The sequence below is a fragment of the Pristis pectinata genome, chromosome 6 (genome assembly GCF_009764475.1).
Source record: "Pristis pectinata isolate sPriPec2 chromosome 6, sPriPec2.1.pri, whole genome shotgun sequence".
Classification (NCBI taxonomy): domain Eukaryota; kingdom Metazoa; phylum Chordata; class Chondrichthyes; order Rhinopristiformes; family Pristidae; genus Pristis; species Pristis pectinata.
The window spans coordinates 104,984,909-104,997,443 of NC_067410.1; the positions used below are offsets into that span (position 1 = coordinate 104,984,909).

Sequence of the window (12,535 nt, forward strand, 5' to 3'; positions counted from 1 at the left end):
GGTGAAGAAGGCATTTGGTGCACTTGCCTTTATCAGTCAGGGCATTGAGTAGAGGAATTGGGATGTCATGTTGCAACTGTAGAAGTTGTTGATGAGACCAAACTTGGAGTGTTGTGTACAGTTCTAGTCACCCAGCTATGGGAAGGATGTCATTAAGCCAGAACGGGTTCAGAGAAGATTCATGAGGGTGTTACTGGGCCTGGAGGGATTGAGTTATAAGGAGAGGGTAGATAGACTGGGACTTGTTTCCCTGGAGTGTAGGAGGATAAGGGATGACCTTTTAGAGATTTATAAAATCATGAGGGGTGTAGATAAGGTGGATGGTCAGAGTCTTTTTCTCAGGGTAGGGGAGTCTAAAACTAGATTTAAGGTGAGAGGGGAAAGATTTAAAAGTGACCTGAGGGGCAGCTAACACAGAAGGTGGTGGGTATATGGAACGAGCTGCCAAAGGAAGCTGTAGAGGTAGGTGCAATTGCAACATTTAAAAGATATTTGGACAGGTACTGTACATGGACAGGAGATGTTTAGAGGGATATGGGCCAAACGCAGACAAATGGGACTTGCTCAGGTAGACAACTTGGTCGGCATGGATGAGTTGAGCCAAAGGTCGTGTTTCCATGCTGTATAGCTCTATGACTCTATCAGCAGTCAATTGTATTCAGCTCCTGATAACCATTCAACTGACTTAAGTGGAAATGGATGTGTAGGAGGTGAGTACAATTGTTGATAAGTGTTGCCATACATGCTAATATTCTTGAACAAAATACTGATATCTCCTGCATTTTCTCCCACACTCACGCCTTATTTAGCTGATGAATGGAAATGTGCTGCACTTGTGACCTGGTTAACCTTTGTGATGTTTTCCTAACCCACAGCATGTCATTGTTGAGCCAACAGCCATTTCTGTCCTTGGTCCTCACCTGCTTAAAGGGACAGGATGAGCAACGGGAAGGCTTGCTGACCTCCTTGCAAAATCAGATCAACCAGGTAATGAGTTCTAAGAACAGAAACCAACACATGTGCTCTGCTGTTCTGTACAGTGAAAGGTTCTAGTTTATGAATGACAGTACGTTTTCACATTATAAAGTTCGACCTTATTGCAGTTGCTGCCTATTGTTTGATAGTCAATGAGTTGAAAGTGTGGTAGGAAGTACAACTCATAGCAAGTGGTTTGTTAAATACCGAACAAGGTAAATTCCCCTAAAAGGTGGACTTGGTAAAGAACAGAGGAAATGAACCGTGGCAACTTCTCCCAATAAATGCAGCGTAATTTCCATCGAACAAAATGTTTGCCTTCATCAGTCAGAGCGTTAACTTTCAGACTCAGGATGTCATGTTGCAGTTGTATAATATTTTGGTTTGGCCACCTTTGCAGTTTTGTGTGCAGTTCTGGTTGCCGCATTACAGGAAGGATGTGGAGGCTTTGGAGAGGGTGCATAGGAGGGTCACCAGGATGTTCCCTGGAATAGAAAGTATTTGCTGTAAGGAGAGGTTAGATTGTTTTCTTTGGAGCATCAGAGGCTGAGGTGGGACCTGATAGAGGTTTATAAAATTATGAGAGACCTAGATAGGGAAGATAGAGTCTTTTACCCAAGATAGAAGTGTCAGATAGTAGAAGACATAGCTTTAAGGTGAGAGGGGGAAAGTTTAAAGGAGATGTCCAGGGCAAGTTTCTTACACAAAGAGTGGTGGGTGCCTGGAATACACTGTCAGGGATAGTGGTGGAAGCAGACACAATAATGACATTTAAGAGGCAATTAGAAAGGCACATGAACATACAGGGAATGGAGGGATATGGATCATGTGCAGGCATATATAGGTTACATTTAGTTTGGCATCATGGTCAGCACAGACATTGTGGGCTGAAGGGCCTGTTCAAGTACTGTACTGTTCTGTACCCTATGTTTTAAAACTCAGTAAGTGGAGGATAATCACATATGCTATGGGTATAAACTCAGTCTCAGACAGCAGTGTAGGCAGCAAACTCAATTGACAGTCAAATTACCCAATCATCTCCACTTTGCCTGGATTTTGTATCACTTTATGAAGTTCTGAATTTAATTCGGGATTTACTTGCCAGAGAGGGAACGAGGTTGAGTTGTTGGGCTCAGCAGTATCGTTGATATGAGGGTCAGTGCAGCAAGTGACTGTGGGTGATGGGCAGGGGGCAGGGGATATGATTGTGTTATCTTTACCGTATCTGATAAATAAGAGTGCAATACAGCAAGATCCTCTTCAGCAATAGCAGACCTCCTTGAACTTTCATTATGGAACTTGATTATCACAGGCATGAGATACCAGTGTGAACCGACCACTCTGGTCAACACAGAATAAAGGAATGCATTAAATTAGTTTATTATTGTCATATATACCAGGGTACAGTGAAAAACTTTGCTTTGCATGCCACCCTTACAGATCAATTCATTACACAGTGCATTGAGGTAGTACAAGGGAAAACAATAACAGAATGCAGAATATAGTGTTACAATTACAGAGAAAGTGCAATGCAGGTAGACAATAAGGTGCAAGGTTATAACGAGGTAGATTATGAGGTCAAAAGTCCATTTTATTTGCACTAGGGGACCGTTCAATAGTCTTATAACAGTGGGATAGAAGCTGTCCTTGAGCCTGGTGGTACGTGCTTTCGCGCTTTTGTATCTTTTGCCCAATGGGGGGAGAGAAGAGAGAATGTCCGGGGTGGGTGGGGTCTTTGATTATGTTGGCTGCTTTACCGAAGCAGCAAGAAGTGTAGACAGAGTCCATGGAGGGGAGGCTGGTTTCCTTGATGTGCTGAGCTGTGTCTGCAACTCTCTGCAGTTTCTTGGGCTCATGAGCAGAGCAGTTGCCATACCAAGCCATGATGCATATGGACAGGATGCTTTTTATGGTGCATCGATAAAAAGTGGTGAGTGTCAGAGAGGATATGCCAAATTTCTTTAGCCTCCTGAGGAAGTTGAAGTGCTTTATGATGCTTTATAATGCATTATGACGCAAAACAGAAGATCAGAGGACTGATGCATTAGAAATGAACTGCCAAAAACATAGAACATAGAACACTACAGCACAGTACAGGCCCTTCGGCCCACAATGTTGTGCCAACATTTTATCCTGCTCTAAGACCTATCTAACCCTTCCCTCCCACATAGTCCCCTATTTTTCTATCATTCACGTGTCTATCTAAAAGTCTCTTAAATGTCCCTAATGTATCTGCCCCACAACCCATAACTAAAGATAGTTGTTAGAGTGCAGGAAAACTATCGGATGAAAGAGACTGCTGAGTATCAAACCATTCAATTAATTGGAACTTGTGAGTCGTTGTTAGACGTTGTGCAATGAAAGAAGCTGTATTGACTTGGACATCACAAGAAGGATGGATACCTAGCCAACAGTATAATACAGCAGGCCTCTGGGGAGGAAAAATGAAAGAGACAATAGTTGGGGAAGCAATATCAAGGACTGCTCCTGTCTTCAACTGACTGTGTGGGCAGTGCTAGCCAAACATAGGGCTGAATGGACGAGGGTGCTTGCAGTATCCAAGATGATCACAGTGTTCTTGGGCCTTGCCTTGCTTGATGAAAAGATCCACTGATGCTATTGATGGGGAATAATAGTTTGCTAAGCAATGTTGGGCAAAGCATATTGGAATCTTTGCTTGTACTGTATCTAACACTTTCACTGGTAGTTAATTTGCTGAATAGTTTTTGTGTGACTGCAAGGGCTTAATTTAGTGTTATACAAGTAAATAAAAGTGCAGATAATTTGTCATCCTTGCTCATATATATTTCAGTGAATAAATTGTTCTGTCAGGTTAGCATTCTGTTCAGGTGTGCTATCAGCAACAGCATTAAGTTGAATTTATATAGCACTTTTAACAAAGTCTAGAGAAAATACACTGTGGTTCACAGTAGCATTCTCAAACAAAATTTGCGACAGAAACCCATAAAGAATTATTAAGGCCATAAGCAAAATTTAAAGATTTACTGAAAGGGTCACAGATTCTGGGGACTAAGCAATGAAAAATTGAGGGGATGTGTAAGAAACAACGAGAAGAAGATGATACAGCAATTAAATTAGCACTGTAGCATAGCGGTTAGTGTAACACTATTACAGCACCAGCGATCGGGGTTCAATTCCCGCCGCTGTCTGTAAGGAGTTTGTACGTCCTCCCTGTGTCTGCGTGGGTTTCCTCCGGGTGCTCCAGTTTCCTCCCACATTCCAAAAACTTACGGGTTAGTAGATTAACACAGGTGTAATTGGGCGGAGTGGAATTGTTGGGCCGGAAGGCCCTGTTACCGTGCTGTGTAAGTAAAGTTAAAGTTATTAAAAATTTGGCCGTGACAAAGAGGCTGGACTTGGAAGAGCTGAGGCTGAAAGAGAAAAAGATCATATATTTTGGTCTTATATCATATTTGTGTTGGCTTCAGATGTGGAATGTTTATGGTCATGGTTATATCAGTGTGCAGTGGGTTACAAGGTGCAAAACTGATTATATCTGTGGTTAAATCCTTAGAGCAGAGCTTCTTCATTATGCTTAAATGCTATCAGATTAGCATTGTCACTCAGTAAATAAGTCAAAACATTTCTGAAAACTGCTTGAGCAATGACCTCTGATTGTCCTGCGGATATTAAGGGGAAAAATAAAAATCAACAAGTTAGCATTTTGGAACTGCACATTGCATCTGTTCTTAGACCAGAAATGCCTGAATTTTGCTTGAAGTGTCAAGAAGTGCTTCAAACATAACCTGCACAACAAAAATGAACTTATTAAAGTCTGTAATATTTTATCTCCTAATACCCGTATTCTAACTTAAGAACAAAGCAAAACTGCGTGGTTGCTGGAAATCAGAAATAGAAACCAGAAGTGTTGGAAGTAGTCAGTAGGTCAGGCAGCATCTATGGAGGGAGAAGCAGAGTTAGTGTTTCAGGTCAGTGATCTTCCATCTTGAAAGATTCTGATGAATGGCCATTGAACCAAAACGTTTCCAGTGTCTATTTCATTGCATTAGATATTTTCACATTTTTTTTTTTGCGGATAGTCACACGTGATTGAAAGTTGAATTCTAACCCCGCCTCTGTTCCTGGCATTGCCCTGATCTGGGGGTCTTAAAACCAGTGCCAAATTGCAAGCTTTAAGAATAAACTAGGTAACTACATCAGAGGGAAAGGCATTGAAGTACTAAGAGAAGTGGGAGGAGCTACCTGTGGAACAGCAACAGGAGGGTAGACATGTTGCACGTATCTCTCTGAAAACAGGTAAGAGGCATGCTGACCAGAAGTCTTAAGAGGTTATCATTTTACTGTACAGCTATTCCTTGATTCATGAAAGGGACATGTTCCTAGAAAACATTTCATTCAATGAAATTTTGTAAATTGATAAGGTTGGGCAAGCGGGGTATTTTGGCATAGTCGTATTCCTTTAAGTGGAGGGAATATTATTTGTTATGGTTAAAAAGAAAGTTTTGTAGATTGAAGTTGTACCTCCAAAGAGTCAGTGGAGTTAGAACAAACACTTGTAACTTAAATACTCATGATTGCTGTGTATTCAAAAAGTATATTCCAGTGGTGGAGTAGTCACCCTCAGCTAAGAATATAGAGGTAGGAGTAGGACATTCAAACCCACACACCAGCTCTGCCATTCATTAGGATTGTGGCTGATCTTTTACTTCAACACCATTTTCTTGCACTAAGTCAGTACAGGACATCGAGGACATAGAACAGTGCAGCACAGGAACAGGCCCTTCAGCCCACAATGTCTGTACCAAACATGATGCCGAATTAAACTAAATCTCTTCTGCCTGTAATTGATGCATACTCATCCAGGCCCTGCATATTCATGTGTCCAGTAGCTTATTAAATGCTACTGTTGTATCTGCTTCCATCACAACCCCTGGCAGCCCATTCCAGGTGTATACCTCTCTCTATTTAAAAGAAACTTGCCCCGCACATCTCCTTTAAACTTTTCCCCTCTCACCTTAAAGCTATGCCTTCTAGTACTTGACATTTCTACTCTGGGAGAAAGATTCTGACTGTCCAACCTATCTGCACCTCTCACAATTTTATAAACTTCTATCAGGTCTCCCCCCAGCCTCCAATGCTCCAGAGAAAACAGCCCAAGTTTGTCCAACCTCTCCTCATAGCTCATACCCTCTAATCCAGGCAGCATCCTGGTAAACCTCTTCTGCACCCTTTCCAAAGCATCCATGTCCTTCCTGTAATGGGGCAGTCAGAATTGCACAGAATACTCCGAGTGAGGCCTAACCAAAGTTTAATATATCTCTCTAGTTCCTTAATATTCAAAAATCTGCCATTCACTGTCTTCAAATATACTCAATGATTGAGCCTTGGGTACAGAATTCCAATGATTTCTGACCCAACTAGGTGGAGAAGTTTCTTCTCATCTTTGGCATGAATGGACCTTACTTTGAGACCATGATCCCTAGATTAAGACAGTCCAGCCAGGGAAAACATTAGCCTAGTATTGATGGGTACTTGTGGTCAGAATAGACGTGGCCAGCTGAAGGGCTTGTCAATGCTAAGATCTTGTCAAGCCCCATAAGGTTGAACCATATGAAATTTTGTAGGTTCTCTACACATTGCTGTGGGTATACATCGAATTTTAATGTTATTGTTCTATATCCTGGGTATGCTGATATGTCCATGTGGTATGAGAAATTACAATTAATATTTTTATTCTATTGTTGAAATTATTCATTGGGCCATTTTGTTTCCTGATATTAGTGACCTACCAACAAAATCAGATTTGGAAATTGGTTTCAAAGACCCATTGTCATTAGCAAGCTGTTAATTCATAAGCAACGCACAGAAAATGTGCTGAAGGAACTCAGCAGGTTAGGCAGCATCTATGGAGGGAAATAAACTGTCTATGTTTTGGATTGAGACCCTTCCTCAAGACTCGTATATTAATTCTTAAGATTCCTTTGCAATGACAGGGAATATTCTGATGTATTAAAGGTACAAAATACATCAGGCGATTAAGAAGCCAGAAACTGCCTTCATTTTGAGAAATGTCAAATCTCACACTTTATTCTTTGTTTGCTTTCTACTTGACTGATCCTTGTTGGGGTTTGTTTTTCCTCTCCTGATTTATGGTGACTTTGTTGTAGTCTCATTGAATTAAGTAGCACATTTGGGCTGTCCTGACTCTGTTTCTGTTGCCCCTTTTGAAAGAGTTCAACCTTACCTCCTGCCCCCTGCTCCTTCCCCCGTCCCATCCCCCCCCATGGCATGTTAATGATGTATGAAATAGGAACAGGAATAGGCCATTCAGCACACTCCACCATTCTGTAAGAATGTGCCTGATTTTCAACTCCAGTTCCGTTTTCCAAGCATCTCCCCTTTAACAATGAAGGAGAAACGTGGAGATACTTCCAACAGTATTTCACACAATCCTTTTCATTTCCAGGCCTATGATTCTTGCCCTCATAAACAGAAGCAGTCTAGGTCACCTGCCCAATTCTAGCTTTCCTGTTGTCTGTTCTTGCTTATTTTTCATGATTGGAGCTCCCCATTCCTGTTGTCAGGCCTGAGTCTGTCTCTCACTCGCTCATTCCTCTCTGGCCTACCCTGAGTCCCTCTCCGTGGAAGATTCCAAGTCCCAATTCCACTTGTTATTCAAAACTTAAAACTTTTTCCCCTCTCTGTGACTTGTTTTGGAACAGGCAAAGCTAGCATCTGCTTAGTTGTTTATGCTGTATGCAATTTGGTCATTTAGATTATGAGTTAAGAGCAACTACAGTGAATTGAAATGGATATTGTTGCCAGCAACTAAGGCCATCTCTTCAATGTAATATTTCCCAGATTTTGAGTAACTGGAGGGAAGAACGCTACCAGGATGATATGAAAGCCCAACAAATGATGCATGAAGCTCTGCAGCTGCGCCTGAATCTGGTGAGATGGCTCTCTTCAAAAATGTTTCTTTTTCAAAAATAAAGGCAGCACTGTCACGAGGTGAAGAAGCACAGAGCAATGGTTAACTCTGAGCATGGATGGCAGTGACCCACGTTCCATGGCTTGGATGCAGTTGTACATTACAGAATCTCCCATCTCCTGTCACTCAGAGCTAGTGATGTGGTATTGGTTTATTATTGTCACATGTACTGACATACAGTGAAAAGCTTTTGTTTGCGTGCCATCCAGACAGATCAAAGCATACGTAATTACATTGAGGTCATAAACAGAATGCAGAATGTGGCGTTGCAGTTACAAAGAAAGTACTGTGCAGGGAGACAAATAAAATGCGAGGGCAACGGCGAGGTACCTTGAGAGATAAAGAGTTCAGGAGTTCATCTTTCAGTGTATGAGAGGTCTGTTCAAGAATCTGATAACATTGGCATAGATGTGTGAGGTTTAGGTACTTTTAGAATGTGGGGAGAGGGACTAAGGTATGCTGCTAATATTCTGGTCAATCTTAAATTGAGCAATTGCCTCAAACTCTGCATGAAATATTCAAAGCTGCTTGATTTCCTTTTTCTCTCAACCGTGAAAGAATTGGCGAGAGTCGATGTACAGAGGAACCTTGCGATGCATGTCCATAGCTCACTGAAAGTGGCAACACAAGTAGATAAGGTGGTAAAGAAGGTGCCTTCTTCAGTCAGGGTATTGAGTATAAAAATCAGGAAGTCATAATGCAACTGTATAAAATGTTGGTTAGGCCACATTTGGAGTATTGGCATATTGCACTCATCCTCTCCAAAGCCCCATTACAGGACAGACATGAAGGTGTGGAGAGGATGAAGGAGAGGTTCACCAGGATGCTGCCTCGATTAGAGAGTATTAGCTATAAAGAAAGGTTGGACAAGCTTGGATTGTTTTCTTTGGAGCATTGAAGGCTGAAGGGAGACCTGATCGAAGTATATAAGATTATGAGAGACATAAGCAGAGTAGATCGTCAGAGTTGTTTTCTCAAGATGGAATGTCAGATACTAGGGGGCATAGCTTTAAGGTGAGAGGGGCAAATTTTGATGGAGATTTATGTGGCTAGTTTTCTTTACACAGAGGGCGGTAGGTACCTGGCATGTGCTGCCAGGGGAGGTGGTGGATGCAGCTAGGATAATAATGTTTAAGGGGCATTTAGACAAGCACATGAACAGGCAGGGAATGGAGGGATATAGACCATGTGCAGGCAGATGTGCAGTTTAAATTGCCATCATCGTCAACACAGACATTGTGGGGCCTGGTTCTGTGCTCTACTGTTCTGTGTTCTATGAATGTGGCAGAATAAAATGGGTTCAGCGTAGGATTAGTGTAAGAGAAATAAAGGACTGCAGATGCTGGGATCTGGATGAAAAACATGATGATGCTGGAGGAACTCAGCAGGCCAGGCAGCATCCGTGGAGAAAAGCAGGCGGTCAACGTTTCGGGTCAGGACCCTTCTTCAGGACTGAAGGTAGGGAAAGGGGAAGCCCGATATATAGGAGGCAAAAGCAGAGCAGTGATAGGTGGACAAAAGAGGGAAGTTGGGGTGGGCACAAGGTGGTGATAGGTAGGTGCAGGTAAGAGATAGTGATAGGCAGGTGTGGGGGAGGAGGGGAGAGCAGATCCACTGGGGGATGGGTCAAAGGGGGAAGGGGGGAGGGATTACTTAAAGTGGAGAATTCAATGTCCACCTGTCACTGCTCTGCTTTTCCCTCCTATATATTGGGCTTCCACTTTTCCTATCTTCAGTCCTGAAGAAGGGTCCTGACCCGAAACGTTGACCGCCTGCTTTTCTCCATGGATGCTGCCTGGCCTGCTGAGTTCCTCCAGCATCATCGTGTTTTTCATTAGGATTATTGTAAATTAGATGATTGCCAGCCTAGATTTGATGGGCTGAAGGTCTTTTTTCCCTGCTCTATTACTCCATGATTCTGTGAACTCTTCACCTGCAGCCCTGTATATAAAGCAATGCTCCTGAAGTGTTGAGTTGAAAGAGATTGGCAGGAAGAATGATTTGTTAACCTTCATTACAGGGAGGTTGAGTACAAAAGTAAGGAAGTCTGCTTATGTTTGTGGCTTTGATGTGACCACACCTGGACTACTGTGTCCAGTTTTAGTTTCTTTGCTAAGGTGTCCTGGTCTTGGAAAGAGATTCAACAAAAAAGCAAGCCCAAGGTTGGTTGCTGGGAAACAGGGCTCCCTCCTGGGTTGGAAGTTCATCCATGACAGATGTGCTCTAATCGCAGCTGTGCTTTGTATGCCAATAGTAAAACCTTGGTTCTTCTGAAGGAATTGAAGCCATATTTCAGAAGCAGAATGTTTGTCCCATCTGCTGTTCTACTGGGCTTAAGTGAATTTGTACCATTGAGTAGAATGGGTTTGTATAATTTAGAACAGATAGGCAGATGATCACATTGAAACACTGGAAGAACCTGGAGAAAGTGGTCGAGGTGGGTACAATTGCAACATTTAAGAGGCATTTGGATAGGTACATGGAGGGGAGGGGCTTGGAGGGTTATGGGCTGAATGCGGGCAACTGGGACTAGCAGGGAGGATGCTGTGGTCGGCATGGGCCAGTTGGGCCGAAGGGCCTGTTTCCATGCTGTATCGCTCTATGACTCTATGAATTATAACTGTGACAAATTTGGTCTGGACCCTATTATAGATTTGTACAGCAAAGGAACAGGTCCTTCAGCCCATCATGTGCATGCTATCCTTTTTACCCATTTACAATAATCCCATTTACCCACATTAATCATATCCTTCTATGCCTTGCCTGTTCAAGTGCCTGTCTAAATGTCACTTAAATGTACTGATTGTCTCTGACTCCACCACCTCCTCTGGCAGCAAGTTCCAGCTATCAACTCCTCTCTGTATATATAAAAAAAAGGATCCCCTTTAAAACTCCTTTCTCTCCCCATGCCCTCTTGTTTTTGATACTCCTACCATGGAAAAAAGATCCTGACTATCTACCCTATCTGTGCCTCTCATAATTTTATACACACCCATCGTTACCCCTCAGCCTCCTTTGATCCAGTTAAAACAAGCCCAACCTATCCAATCTCTTCCCATAACTGAAGTCTTCCAATTCTGGCAATGCTCTGGTGAATCTTCTCTGAACTCTCTTCAGCACAACCACATCCACCCTATACAGTTGTACCCAGGTCTGCACACTCCAAATGCTATCTAACTAGTATGTTGTAAAGATGAAACATGACTTCCCATGTTTTATGTTCTGTACCCTGACCTACAAAGCCAAAAATACCATGTGCTTCCTTCATCACCTATCTACCAGTGTTGCCACTTTCAGAGCACTATAAACGAGAAGCACAAAGTCCTTCTGCTTCTCAGCATTCCTTAGTGCGCTGCTATTTACTGTTTGTCCTATTCTTATTGACTTCCTAAAACACTTCACCACGTCGGGATTAAATTCCATCTGATCTATATCCTTCTGTAAGCCTAGACAACCTTCCTCGCTATCCACAACACCACTGATTTTTGTGTCATCCTCAAATTTACGAGTCGTTCCGCCTGCATTCACATCCAAGTCACGGACATTCCTTCTGTTCTCTCCACCCCACCAATTTAAAGCATGCCTGTTTTCCCATTTTTCCAGTTCTCGGGAAGAGCCATTTGCTGGAAATGTTAAGCCTGTCTCTCTCCTCACTGATACAGCCTGACCTGCTGAGTGCTCACAACGTTTTCTGTTTTTCCTTTTGATTTACAGCAGCTGCAGATTTTATTTGCTTTACAAATCTCTTACTCTGAACTGAGGTTCTGTGCCATGACTCATGACTGAACTCTCTCCAGCACATCCACTCTGTACTGTTGTAACCAGAACTGCACGCTCCAAATGCGATCTAACTAGTGTGTCGTAAAGATGCAACATAGCTTCTCAACTTTTATGTTCTGTGCCCTGCCAAAAGTGTCATGTGCATTATTCACCAGCCTATCTACCAGTATTGCCACAGGAACTGGTCGTTCCTCCAGCATCGTATATTTATCTTTGCTGTAATTATGTGTGGTGTTGTGTTACCTGTGATTGATGAGGTTAAATGTTGAAACTCGCAATGTATTAAGGCAAATTGATAGGTGGCAAGGAGAGAAAATATTTCTTCTAAGTTGAGTTTTCCAAGGGGAATGGAATCAAAAGCTAGAGGGGATAGGTTTAAGGTGAGAGGGGAATGATTTAAAAGGGACCTGAGGGGCTGAGGGAGGTGCATGTATGGAATCAGCTGTCAGAAGAAGTAGTTGAGGCAAATACAATAACAACATTTAAATGACATTGGACAGGTACATGGATAGAAAGGTTTACAGGGATATGGGCCAAACATGGGCTAATGGGACTAGCTTAGATGGACATCTTGGTTGGCATGGACAAGTTGGCCAGAAGGGCCTGTTTCTGTGCTGTATTACTCAGTAACTTTGTGAGGGTTTAGGATTAAGGGTTCTTAAAAATCAGAACCAAATCTTTCAGCAGTGAAATGAGGGAAGACCTCTGCATGCAGAGGGTGATTGAAATTTGGAACTCTTTTCCTTGCAATCAATTGATGCTTTATTACTTTGTCTGGATTGGTCACAGCTGGAGCACTGTGTGCTG

At 42.5% G+C, this 12,535-nt stretch overlaps 1 protein-coding gene across 1 annotated transcript in view; it reads left to right on the forward strand.

Annotated features, from left to right (window-relative positions):
- LOC127571939 (mediator of RNA polymerase II transcription subunit 12-like protein) overlaps positions 1-12,535 on the forward strand; it is a 499,625-nt gene that overhangs the window by 392,575 nt on the left and 94,515 nt on the right. Inside the window, exons 32-33 of the mRNA XM_052018705.1 lie at positions 876-987; positions 7,819-7,908. Of these exons, the coding sequence (XP_051874665.1) occupies positions 876-987; positions 7,819-7,908 (202 nt within the window). The remainder of the gene's footprint in view (positions 1-875; positions 988-7,818; positions 7,909-12,535) is intronic.